The sequence below is a fragment of the Melospiza melodia genome, chromosome 6, assembly GCF_035770615.1.
Source record: "Melospiza melodia melodia isolate bMelMel2 chromosome 6, bMelMel2.pri, whole genome shotgun sequence".
NCBI classification, from domain to species: domain Eukaryota; kingdom Metazoa; phylum Chordata; class Aves; order Passeriformes; family Passerellidae; genus Melospiza; species Melospiza melodia.
Genome location: NC_086199.1, coordinates 59,909,061 through 59,921,962, shown reverse-complemented (window position 1 = coordinate 59,921,962; position 12,902 = coordinate 59,909,061). Strand labels below are relative to the sequence as shown.

The 12,902-nt window shown below is 36.2% G+C and overlaps 1 protein-coding gene across 4 annotated transcripts in view; it reads left to right on the top strand.

The window, feature by feature from the left end:
• Positions 1 to 12,902, top strand: part of PIK3C2A (phosphatidylinositol-4-phosphate 3-kinase catalytic subunit type 2 alpha) — a 50,382-nt gene that overhangs the window by 16,397 nt on the left and 21,083 nt on the right. For 3 of the 4 annotated variants that reach the window (XM_063158559.1, XM_063158560.1, XM_063158561.1), the window contains exons 3-11: positions 1,531 to 1,637; positions 3,294 to 3,451; positions 6,322 to 6,442; positions 7,067 to 7,178; positions 7,708 to 7,787; positions 7,897 to 7,960; positions 10,289 to 10,432; positions 12,507 to 12,549; positions 12,638 to 12,851. In XM_063158559.1, coding sequence (XP_063014629.1) covers positions 1,531 to 1,637; positions 3,294 to 3,451; positions 6,322 to 6,442; positions 7,067 to 7,178; positions 7,708 to 7,787; positions 7,897 to 7,960; positions 10,289 to 10,432; positions 12,507 to 12,549; positions 12,638 to 12,851 — 1,043 coding nt within the window. The remainder of the gene's footprint in view (positions 1 to 1,530; positions 1,638 to 3,293; positions 3,452 to 6,321; positions 6,443 to 7,066; positions 7,179 to 7,707; positions 7,788 to 7,896; positions 7,961 to 10,288; positions 10,433 to 12,506; positions 12,550 to 12,637; positions 12,852 to 12,902) is intronic. The other variant, XM_063158562.1, reaches the window with a different exon arrangement.

Sequence of the window (12,902 nt, the reverse complement as noted above, 5' to 3'; positions counted from 1 at the left end):
GTTCCCTGCCTCTTTCCTTGTGATTTTTGGTGGTGATGGTGTGCAAGTGCTTGAGAATGTGTTTACTAGATACAATTGCACAGGTTAGCAGGTCTTGTGAGGTTGCCCAGTATTTTTATGTGATAGAACTTGTCTGAGATGTTACAATAGAGTAACCTGTTTAAATTTAAGGTATTATGCATGCTCCTGCAGCTCATTTCAGTTTTGTGGCTTTGCAGCTTCCTGTTCTAATTGCCTCCTGTGGTATGGCTAATCCCCAATTACACAGAATTTGCCCTTTTGACTGATCAGTGCTCATGCAACCAATATTTTAGCTGAAATAATTAGGTTTAAGTGCAATTCAGGTGGCAATTATAGGTTGTATCTCTTCCAAGTTTGTGCTGTACTGCTTGAAGAAGTTAATTTGAAGGGAAAAAAGTGCTTACAGACCTGACAGTATGTTCTCTCAGATTTGACCCCTTTTCTGAGAGTCTAATTTAACTATATTGTCTGATACACTCTAATGAAATTAGCTGACTACTTGGGCTAATAATAAATAACCCACATACCAGTTAAGTAGTTAATCACTACTTCAAATATGAATAAATTGTAGTGATTTTCGGAAAAACTGTAGTGCAGTCTGCTTTTTCCTTGCCTTCTGGTTGGATTAAAGGTTTCTATAAGCATTATAAAATCTTTGGGTGAAAGATGTAACTGGTCATGTAACTGATTCCAGGGAGGATCTGGCTTCAGGAATCCTTCAGGCTATGGGTGGCTGTTATACTATGGACAGCTGAGTTCCACTGGTTATTCCAACTTTTCTCTGCTTTTTGCACTCCAGCTTTTGTATGGATGTGTTGTGAATTGGATCAGAAAACAGATATGGATTTAAAACCTGCTGCAGTTCTGTGTTGTTTTGGTTTTTTAAGTTTATTAGATTTTCCTGTTTGAAACTGCAGCTCTCTTTCAGTAGTTGCTTTTTGGATTGGATATTTTAAAGATTGTGGTTTACAGTTTTGGGAGGTGATGGGAGCATTTGGCATAAGAATTAAAATAGTGGTAAGTTGATTCCATGGGGTTAGTTGTAAGTTTGATGTTCTGAATACTATTTCCTTCCAGTCTTTAACTTGTATTTTCCTGCTTTGTAGGAAGAGATAATCATGGGCACCAGTGATAAGTAGTGGTTCTTTCTGGAACTACACTGAATTTGAATTGCAGAACTGGAGGAAAAATATGTTTTTCTTCCATCTGTGGTTCAGCTGAATTTAGCCAAATCCAAATGCAAGAGGTCACTGCTGAGAGCTCAGGAACCGCTTGCAACTTAATATTAACTGATAGTGATGCTGGCAAATAAATGACCTGCTGTCAAGGAGTCACTGCTCCAGTGAATCTATACTTTCCAAGTTAGTAGTGATACATGGTTTTCTCCACGTAGAAATAGACATAAAACTAATAGTAAACCTCAGGCTCATGAAAATCTGTCATGTGCATGTGACTTTGGTGGCTTTAGGAATATGTTTGCAGCTATTTAAATCCTGTGTTATCTTTGAGTTGCAGAAAGACAATGGGACCACTGGCACGCTGACAGAAAACGTGCTTCTCCAAGCAATTGAAGGGCAGAATCAAGAACTGTCAGCTTTTTCTGAAGCAGTTACAAAGTAAGAAATGGCTGAATATGAATTAACTTGCAGAAGAAGAAAAAAAAAAGCTAAATGATTCATTTGCAGTTAGCTTGACAGGAACAGTTCTTTTTTTTTTTTTTTCTTGATGGGATAGATTTCAGTATGTATCCTTTTCCTTTTCTTATCGCAGTTTTTCCTGGTTTTGTTTGTCCTGGTTTGTTTATTTTTTTTTTCCAAGAATGCAACAGAATTGTTAAGATCTTCACTACTAAGATTATTATATTATCATATGTCCTCTTTCTTATTTTGGTCCTGTGACTTTCACTTTTCCTTGTTTTTATCCTTTTTATCCTCAAAGTATTTTTCTTTGTCTCATTGGTTTTTTATTACAATTTCTGATGAAAGAGTTCAAAGTTGTTTTTTTGTTTCTTATTAGCTGAGACACCTCGCAATGTCCTATCACTCCATGGATTTCCAACCTTTAAATGCTTTTATTTTTGTTGCTTTCACAACTGGAATTCAGTAGCATAAAGTCTTTAAGCTTTTCTCTGCTTTGTTTCCTAAAGATGAAGTGAAGTTTCTTAAAGATTGTGTGGGATATTTTTCTTACTGCCACAATTTAATGAGATTAATTTTTCTGTGTTTTTCTTACTGCAAACTACTCTTGCCTTTTTTACTTTTGAGATCAAAATTCAAGAAGTAATTGGAGGAAATAGAGATCTTTGAATATCAATGATACTATCAATTTTTTTTTAAGCCGGAATATTTGTGAAATGAAAAAGAAACTCCACAAAAACAATGAAAATTCGTATATATGGGAAACTTACTGATGTTTATTAGGACAAAGCTCACATAGAAGAGGCTTGTTGCAACACTTTCTGGTTAAATCTAATTGTTATCCTTTCTTTCAAGACCCAGTGTTTAAAATACTGATGGATTTTCAACTGGACAATTCTTTCTGGAGGATCTTGATATTGTCCAGAATCAAGATGATGGAATAAATGATCCTTATAGAGTAGTTCTGTTCTTAATTTTTATAATGTTACTTAAAAATTGGCAGAAGTTTAAAGTTAAATTATTTTATCCATGTTAAATAGCAGAAGATTAAAAGCAGCTTTCCAACTATGGTTTATTCACTTGTAGGTAAACATTCTGTACTTACTGCTTGGGTCCTAAATACAAGCCTTTACCTCAATTAGGGCCTCTTCCTCAACTTCCACAGCTTGGAAATAGCTACCTTGGAATAGCTGCCTTCTGCATGGTATCTAATTTCAGATTTGACTTCTAAAAGTTGAAATGTGTGAGGAGGCTTGTTGGGTTTTTTTTTGTTTTTTTTTTAACTAAATTTTATAAAATACTGTGAATTACCTTTTTAAGAACTGTTTTAGAGCTTAACTTCTGCAGAAGTTGGATATGTCCTGTAAGAATTGACCTATTATATATTTTAAGCTATGTGGAAAACCTACCTAATTATACACTTATGATTTTTTTCCTGTCTAACTACTAGTTGCATGATTATTGTGGGCAGTGTCCTGTTGAGAGTAGAATAATTAAATGGTGCTTTGCACATGCAATTTAGGCAGAGAGCCAAAGGTAGTCTTTACTGTTCTGCCTTGTGGTTATTACCATGTTATTTTGCTTTAGTCTTGGACTTCTCCATTGCAATGTTTCATAAACCTTCTCTTCTTCCAGATTGAGGACCAAGTTTCCTTGTACTGATCAGCAAACAAACCCAGGTTTTGTGCTGAGTCCAATCATGCTGCAAAGAAATATAAGTGGGGAGAGTGCCAGTATCAAGGTTTCAATAGAAATTGAAGAATTCCAGCAACCAGTAACGTTCACATGTGATGGTATGTTCCTTTTCTTGAGTTGAGTTTGCTTGTGAAAGCCTCTACACTCAGCCCAGGACAATGCCTTTCAGTTTTTGTAATCCCTGGGTCTCAGGGACAGGAGTTGTTTGTGGGAAATGTGGAAAAAAGGCCTAGTTCTGGGTCAGTGCCTCCATCAGAAAATATTTAGAAGTCGATAAACTTCTATTGACTATAAAAAAGGAAAGTCCAGCAAACCAGAAACACTATTCTGTCCATAGCTGGATGGAATAAAACAGTTTTTTAAGACTTCTTACTTTATAGTTATTGAGGGGATAATGGCACCAGGACTGAGACTTTTAATGTTTAATTTTCATTTCAGCACTCTAACATATTTTAAAACAAAATTTTGTAAGCTATCTAAAAGTTCAGGCAAACTGCTGCTGGAGAATAGTAATAAACACTAAAACTATATATTACTTGCCTTCAGTACATGCTTATGAGCACAAACACTAAAATAATACTGTTGCATGTGCCATAACTGGCTGTCCCAGTTTTGTGGGTAACCAGGAATTTTGGTTTGGGGTGGACCTTTGAGGTTTGCCTGGTTGTATTACATAAATTCATATTCTCTGTGCAGTCTTGACTGCACAGTGGTTTTATTTGTAACTGCATGCTGTCAACTTCTGGCAGTTCTGGCTGATAAAATAACTGCTAATAAACTTTTTTTCTCTATACTTCTGTCACTTGTGAGGGTTATCATTTGGATCTCAACTTCTCACAGTGTAGTTGCTTCAGAGCTGGTTGTTCTCAAAAGATCTGGAGTTTTTTATTTCATGAACTTGCTGCTCTGTTGGAAAAACAAGCTCTCAGTGCATCAGGGTTTTCATTCTATATTAATTTGCTGGGCCTCACATTTATTCTGCGGTGACTTAATAATCTTTTGTTAAGAAATGAGGTGGACTGTAAATATAGCCTAGGAAGGGTTTGTGCACTTAATCCTTAAGACTACACTTTGCTAATATTACAAGCTTAATCCTTTCCTACAGAAGGTTTCGTAGGGAAATAAAATGTTAGGGCTTCAGACCTTTATTTGTAGTGTTTTTTGTGACTAGCTTGGAATGTGCTTTGTGTTCTAACCCAACATACTTTCTTCTTTGCACTTTCTACTCCCTTTTTGCTGAAACTAATTCCAGTTAAACTACTTCTCTTCTATAGCTGGTGAAGGGTGGTTATGTGACTAGTAATGAGGGTATTTAAAGTTATTCTCTACCTTCAATTCCTTCTCTTCTTGGTCAGGAATGGCATCCTGATGCTAGAGCTGCTTTACTTTAGTGTGGCTTTCAGTCTTGCTCAAAGGAGCTGCAGCCTCTCAGTGCTCTGACAGCTGTTTGTAGAAAGGGCTCAGAAGGGAAATGGATGAACTTTAGAGCTTATTTGGATTCATTTTGCATTCATTTATTAGACTTTGCGTGGAAGTTTGCTCTGTCTGGGTAAACATTGTGTGTCAGCAAGAAATTAATGTCTGTGAATAAGATGTAGGGCAGGGAAAAGGTGGAAACGTCTTTGTAGTTTTCACAGAGCTGGCAGACCTTTGGCAGTGCAGCCTGTGAGTACAGCACAGAAACTATCCCTGCAAGAACTATCTCTGCACCTTTTTTCTTTACCAACTCCCAGATATATTCTCTGCTGAAGGTAGTACAGCTATTTCATGCAATAATAAGTTAAACAGTCCTAATGACTTCAAGTGTTTCTGAATTTATACTTCCCATCATTGCTTGTTCTTGACTTTCACACAGTCATTCTTAATATGTGCTTGTATACATCTGTGCTTGTAATAATTAATCATTTGTTAAAGAGATGAAACACGTGTTATCTTATAAAAATATTGTGGCATTACCTCTCTGTATGTACCATAGTAGTAATTTTTCTATCTTTAAAAAATAAAGAGAAAATCAGGAAGGTCCCTGGAGTGGGAAAAAAAACCCTGCTCTGAAGGTACTGATGAAATATAAAATTGCTTTTATACAACAGGTTTTTTACAGAATTTTGAGACACTTTGATATTATTTGCAAATGATTTGAAGGAGATCGTCAGAAACTAGGTAGAGAGGGCTAGAGAGCATTTTGTATTTAAGCATTTGTTTCATTCAAACTTATCTGTATTTTTAGTCAGTGACAGCTGGTGGCTGTGGGGGAATGGATTTTGGGTTTGACTGGGATTATTTTTTTGCTCTGTAGTTACTGGATGGAAGAGAGACTGTTTTCCAAAAAGCATTTGGAGCCTGATGCAAAAGTACTGGTAGCTAAGAGTTGCATTTTGCAAAGGCTTGGTGATGCTTACTGAGATCTGCTCTGTACTAAGTAGGAACTTCCTTGGACAAGTGGAAAGGAAAAAGGGGAAAAGGACTTTCAGTAGGATTTGCCTCAGCTGCAGCTGATTCTCAGTTCCTCAAAAGCCAAACAGAGGAGTTCAATCTCCAACTCTTCAGACAGTGTTTTTTAAACTGAAAGTGCCTCTGGGATCACTTACCTATTTGAAGTCCTTGCTAAATAGGGCAAATTTATAAATTTATAAATTATAAAATTTAATAAAATTTTAAAAAGAAAGAAAAAGTCTATCCTCAGTCCTGCAGACTGTGTACTTCTGGTTAAGTGACTACACTGTATCCTAATTTTTAAGATTTTTTGGGCTTTTTATAATGGCAGTCAAGTTTTGTGAGATACCTTTCTTTGTGAGAGAAAAGTGAAGATCTCAACTGATGAAATTTAGGTGATAATAGAAATGTAAAAGTCTTTTCTACAAGTATAAAAATTAATTTTATTAAATAGCTACAATTTGTGAGTCAACAGTAGTTAATATCACTCGCCAGAGATTTGTATTTAACTTTTAGATGTAATTTCTTTAAACAGTGAGTTCCCCTGTTGAGCTTATAATAATGCAGGCACTTTGCTGGGTGCATGATGACTTGAATGAAGTGGACATTGGCAGCTATATCCTGAAAGTCTGTGGCCAAGAAGAAGTTTTACAGAAGTAAGCAAACTCTTTTTCATTAATTCTTAATTTCATGCTTTTTGACACAGTTACTGGAAAGTGTATCTCTAGTGATTAAATGTGTGGAAGAAACCTTAAAAATGTAATGTATTTTGCGAAAATATTAGAAGTTTTTGGAGTTGCTCTGGGATACAGCAAAGTAGGTTGTCATCAACTCTGTTCTAATGCAGATGCATGTTTCTAGAGCGTTTCTGTATTGTAGCTTTTGACCACTCTTCCAATCTCAGAAATTGCAAAAAAATGAACATGAACTGTTTTCTAATAAATTAGTGGAGTTGTGATTTGCAGGGTTTTGTTTGTTTCTTGGTTTGATTTTTGTTTTTTTTTGTTTTAATTTTTTTTTCCAAAGCCAAATGATTTAATAAGCCCCATTCTGGGTTAGAATATTTCAGTGTTAACCTTTGTGATTAAGAGCTGTAGCACAAGTACAGGTATCTGCAATACTGTATAAAAACTTGTGCAGAAGTAAAAATCGGACCAAGGACGGCACGGAGATTGATTCACCATTTCCTTGCTTCATGGCAACAAGTTGCCTGGAATATTTGGTGTGATTTTTGGGCCAGCTCTGCTTTGGTTGTGACTGTGGCTGCTTTTGTTTCTCAGCAAGCACTGCATAGGAAGCCACGAGTACATCCAGAGCTGCCGCAAGTGGGACACGGACATCAGCCTGCAGCTGCTGACCCGCAGCGCCATGTGCAGCGACCTGGCACGCACCGTGAGTGCTCCTGCTCTGCAGGCTGGCATCTCTGGTGGCACTGGCACATCAGCATGCCTGCTTGCTCTGGGAAATGCCCTCCTTATCCTGCCAGAGAGTGAAATACATTACTGAGTTTTCACAAGGCAAATTACATAAATATGGGTAATGCCTCTTACTAGAGCCAAGTATTTTATACCTGGAATGGTATGCTAGCAGTGGGACTAAACTTGAGGCTTGGAAAAGAAGGAACAAATTTAGAGTTAAATAAAAGGTGGGAACAGTGTTTGAGTTTAATTAAATGTGTGTCAGACCATGGAAGAGGAAGGAAGGAGTATCTGGTATCTGCATAGTTGGGCACTTGATGGTTGTTTCTTCCCTCTGCCCCCATGTGTACACATTTCACAGGCTATTAAGTAGTTATTTGTTTTCCCTTTTAAAGAGATCACCTTACATGTTTCCCCTTCAACACCCCAGGTGTTAGTAATTAACTCTCCAAAATGTTATAGAAAGGTGAGAACTGGACTTAGTACCTCATGTTTTATTGCAGGAAGATGATGACAGGACACCTGTACATCTAACCAAACACCTCCACAAAGTAGAAAAGCCTTTCAGAGAACCTATCATAAGGTAATGTTTTGTGGTTATTTTAATAATCAATTGCTGATCACTGCTGAATTCCTGACCAAAGTGGTGTTCTGTTCTTGTACTTGTGTTCAAGAGCTTTTATTTCTTGCAGGTCTTCCATTGAAGAGCTTCTTGAGGTGTATCACAAGCAAGTGAACATAGCCCTTAAGAATGAGGTAAGGTTTATTGCTGAACCCAAAGTGACCAAAGTCACTGGTGAGGTAGCTGGCAAAAAGACTCACAGGTTTTCTTGGGGAAACTGAGAATCTGAGCAAACTGTGAAATTGTAATCATGGGTATTTAGATTTCTGCTCTTCTTTGCTTCCTGGCTTTTCTTGCAAACCATTTATTACCTGATAATCACAACTAGAAATGTATCTTCCCAAGTCCTGGGATGCAAAGTAACCTCTGCCCCAAACATGCTGGAAGAGGTTAATTCAGGAGAATAGGAAAGAAGTCAGAATTCTGACTATGGCTGTTGTTGACAGCCGTGAAGGATGTATTTACTAACAGATAAAAATCTGCATAATAGAGAGCAGGAACAGTTGTGTACAATGGGAGTTAGAACTGAAGCATGTTTGGAACATACAAATAAGTTCTACACAAAGCATAATAATGGTTTTTTCTGTGTTATTCAATTAATTTAAAATACCCTGTCAAAAAAATTGTTTGTTTTGGTGTATGACAGGTAGCTTTAAGCAGGTTGTATGTTGAATAGTTTAGAGTAATATCTCATCTGCAAAAGCTTATGGATATAACCTGCTCATTTCTCAAAGGAGAAGCTGCTTTTAACTGCTGATAGTAATGTAACTTGGAGTCTTAAATGCTTTAACATTAGATAACTGTGTTTTTTAACCAGTCTTGAAATGAAGTACTTAATTGCAATACTTTTCATTTCCACTATGTTTGTTTGCCTCTCCAGGAATGCAGGCCTGAACAAGCTGCTGTCTGCTATTTCCATACTCCCTTAATATTATTTAATTCCCTTGCTGGTGATTCACCACGTTCTCAAGGGTAGTTTTGAACACAACCTTTTTGTAGAGGAGTGAGCTGTTACTCCCTGCCATGGTGGTGCTTTTGTTGCTTTGCTCCTGCAGCTGCTTCAGCTTCTTTGTTTAGCTGTGATTTCACAGGCTGAGATGAGGAATGCAAAACATCTCGATTCACATTTGTGTTCTACCCTGTGTTGAGCTTGTAGGAAATTGAGCTTTCTGAGGTTGGGAGATGTGGTTTGTAGGTGGTGATGATTAGGTCCAAATAGCAGCAGTTCTGCATTTGAATTTTTTACTTCATGAAGTGAATTCCTTTACATATTCAGTAGCTGAAGATTGCTAATCCAGGTGAAGAAGGGTAATCCATAAATAATTGCACGTGGGCTTTGATTTCACATTGTTGAACACTCTGAAAGTTATCAATTGTCTTTTTATTGAGATTTGAGAGCCTGTGAGGAAAAAAGCAGTGGAAATTTCTCCTTCCATGTCACAAAGAAGCTGTTACCTTCAATTTGTTAGCTTTGGAAGAATGGCTTAAATATTTACAATGTCTTCTGACTTCTGTGGTTATTTTCTTACCAGAGCAGTTAATTGTTGCCAGGTAGCTCTCAGTTTAAAAACTTTCTGATTCAAATGGCTTCTTTGCTATCCATTTGTAGGAAGGCTACAAGTATATGTCTGGGAGAGTGGTGGTTGGGAATCAATTTACATCTTAGTGAGAGAATATTGCAATAGTTATTCCTCTTATTTAGCTGTAAGTGTTCAGAAGTTATTGTGAAAGAAACCTACTTTAAAAAGTAAACTATTATTTTGAAGCAAATATTTTAATTTTCTACATGTGTTCTTTAAAATTGGGTGAAGACTTTCCTCACATTAAAAAACAAACCCCAGGAAACCTAGGATAATTCAGATTTCACTCAAGTGACTTTTCTTCTGTTGGAAGAGTAGAAGGAAGAGAATATTAGGAGCAGCTCAACTTTGTCTTAAGTAGCCTACAAACATAAATTAAAGTGAAATAAAAAGAGATTAGTTCCATCATGGAAGGGGTACTGTAGTGTAAGTAGTAGAAGTGTCAGTGTAATTTAAACCTGTGGACTGAAATTGAAGCACTGCTTCTTTAGCATTGTTTCCTCACACTAATTCAATATTCTTTTTTGAACTGCACTTTCTTTTTAGGCCATGAGGGAAATCGAGCTTTGTATCTTATTAGAAAATAATTGTTTCCCAACAGTTTAATAGAAAAATGGTTGGGAACTTGCTAATGTTTCCTGGAACCTCCTAATGTAATCCTCCTCATTCTAGGATCTGTACTGCTGTGTTTTTGGCATTCATAAGGTAGTTCTCAATATTGAGTTTTTTCTTCATTCCAGTCATTACAACACAATTTATTATAATGGAGATGTGCATCTCATAGTGATGTTTTCTTGGCAATTCATTAAAAAAACATTAAAGCAATACTGGGTTTCACAATTGTGATCAGACCAATCTGTTCTCTCATACATTCCTTAATAGAACCAGCATAAAGCAGTAGATCATGTAATTAAGACTGTCAGAAAAATCTGTTCTACATTGGATTGTGTAGAGACTCCTGCAATAACGGAATCAGTGAAGAAGCTCAGGAGGGCTGTTAATCTCCCAAGGATTAAAAATGCTGAGGTAAACTTTCTCGCTATAAATTGCATGTTTTAACTGATAAATTTTATTTTACAGTCTTTAGTAGCTGGAAATACCAGCAACAGTTCTGTCAGGGTTCTGTTGGGATTTTTTGTTGGGTTTTATTTATTTATTTATCTGTTTTACTTGACATCTTCCATTTATTTTGACTTCTCTCTGCTGTTAATGCATTCATCACTTGCTCTGGGAATATTTTCCTTTTTCTAAATAGTGACTTTTAAAATCAGTTTTTAAAGTACTGTTTTCTGGTTCTGTAACTAGAAACTTGTGTCACAGCAGATGCCACTAAATCTGACTGAGAGAAACTGACAGGAGCTCATGCTGTCTAAAATTAATGCAGTTGTGCTTTAAAGGAGGAGTTGACATCATGTATTTTCCCAGCAGTGTTTGTGACTAGCAATAGCATCTTAAAACTCTTAACTGTTCATGCTCCTGCATTCCTGAGCATAAGGACAAGCCCAAAATCTCTCAAACAGCCCAGAATTTCATGATGCAACTGCCTTCTAATGAATGGTTCAGTTGAGCAGGACAGTCTCAAGTTATGTTGTCAAAAACAGTCATTAAGTGGAGATGTGTGCAAATAAAAAAGCTGAATAACCTTATAATGCTATTTCTGTTGTCCTGCTGCCTTACCAGAGTGGCAACTCATGTGATGCTCTATTTGCTTTTGGCTTCATCAGTTCAGTGATGTGTTTGTAATACTGAGCAGAAGACAGATAAATATAGTTGTCAGAAGAACTAAAATTCTTACAGGGAAGTGCAGAAGACATTAAGACAACATAGTGAAATACAGCATATAAATATTTTTCAGTGTTTGCTTTTTGGTAGGAGAAAGCTATAGAAATAATTAGATTACAGTGTACAAATAGCTCCCAAAAATAATAGTGTAGAAATAATTGGATTACAGTGTACAAATAGCTCCCAAAAATTAGATTACAGTGTACAAATAGCTCCAGTAGAATTTGAAAAAGGTGAGATTTTATTAATAAAACCCTGCGATTATTTTATGGTGGACATTGCCTTACACAGTATGCAGGCACGTAGGCTGCTTTGAGAAACAAAAATGCTTAAAGTATTGGAGACTGTTGCATTGTAATATTTTGTAAGATATTGTTTGATTTTATTTTTTTTCAAAGTAAATCTTTGTGGTTGGACAAAGTGACTGCATTTTTGTAAGAATGTGAATTTTTTTGATATTCAAACTTTAAGTTGAAGATACTCAATTAGTACACTAGAAGTGTAAGGAGAGCTTTCATCTTCTGCAGCACTTGTGGCAAACTTTGTAGGAAGTTAGGAATTTACTGAGGTTTGATTTTAAACCACAAGCTTAGTTTTCATTAAAAATTTTAGTTTTATCAGGGCTTGAATTGGGCATGAAACCCTTCCTGATTAGAAAGGAGTGAATTCCCATGATTTGTTTGTCACCTCTTGGTTTCAACATTGTCTTTGTTGAGACTAGACATTGCTAGTTGAGACTAGATGTTGCATCATGTTGAGACTTCCATTTTAGCAGACCAAGAAGCAGAGAGATAGTACAAAGTAATAGTCCTTACTGTTCATTTTCTCAGTTGTTTAATATTTTTTTTTATTCAGTAAATTTATATTTATAAATTTACTGAATAAAATGCCACAAACAAAACAAAAAAAATAAGAGCTGTTTAAAGCTGTTCAGATTTAAATTACTGGTAAATAAGCTGATGACTTCTGCTTTCATCCATAACAGCCCTGAGCAAGTTTTATGTCTACTTAGAGAAGTTAGATTATCCTGGGCAATATTCCAATGTACTGTGTCTTTCTGAACTTCATATAAAACATGTCAAAGCAGTTGACTTGACAAAAAATGAGCTTTTGGACTTGGTGAATAGTTGCTGCATCATATGGAAATTGTGATGCTGTTAGTTAACTCTTGAGGAACTTTGAGTGAAAAGATTTGTTACATAAACTTAAATATGAGCCTAATTCAGATACTTCATAATTTCTGTATAAGATACTTAATAGCTGTGAAAAACTAATATGGATTTTCAGTATTGAAATTTCCTCTGATTTTATTGTGTAGGTATCCTTAAAATGTGGTGATGACAATAGCAAGAGTCCCTCTGGTGAGTAAAGCGCTTCAATTTTTATTTAGAAACTGTTCGGAGGTGGCTAATTTAGGAAGAAATGCATTCAAAATAAATTATCATTTAGGTTCACTGCGGCCTGAACACCCTCTGAAAGTGAGTCTGGACCAGTTAACAAGAGCAGTTGAGGCCCTTCTGCAACTCCACACAAATTCCTGTAGCACTTCAGCAGCAATTTCTCCAGAAGAGAGTAGGAGTACCAAGGAAGCTTGGACTGCCACAGAACATCTCCAGTTCACAATATTTGCTGCTCATGGAATTTCTTCTGGTTGGGTGTCAAAGTAAGTGACTTACCTATTGTGAAATTCCTCCTTTCATTTATTTATATATTT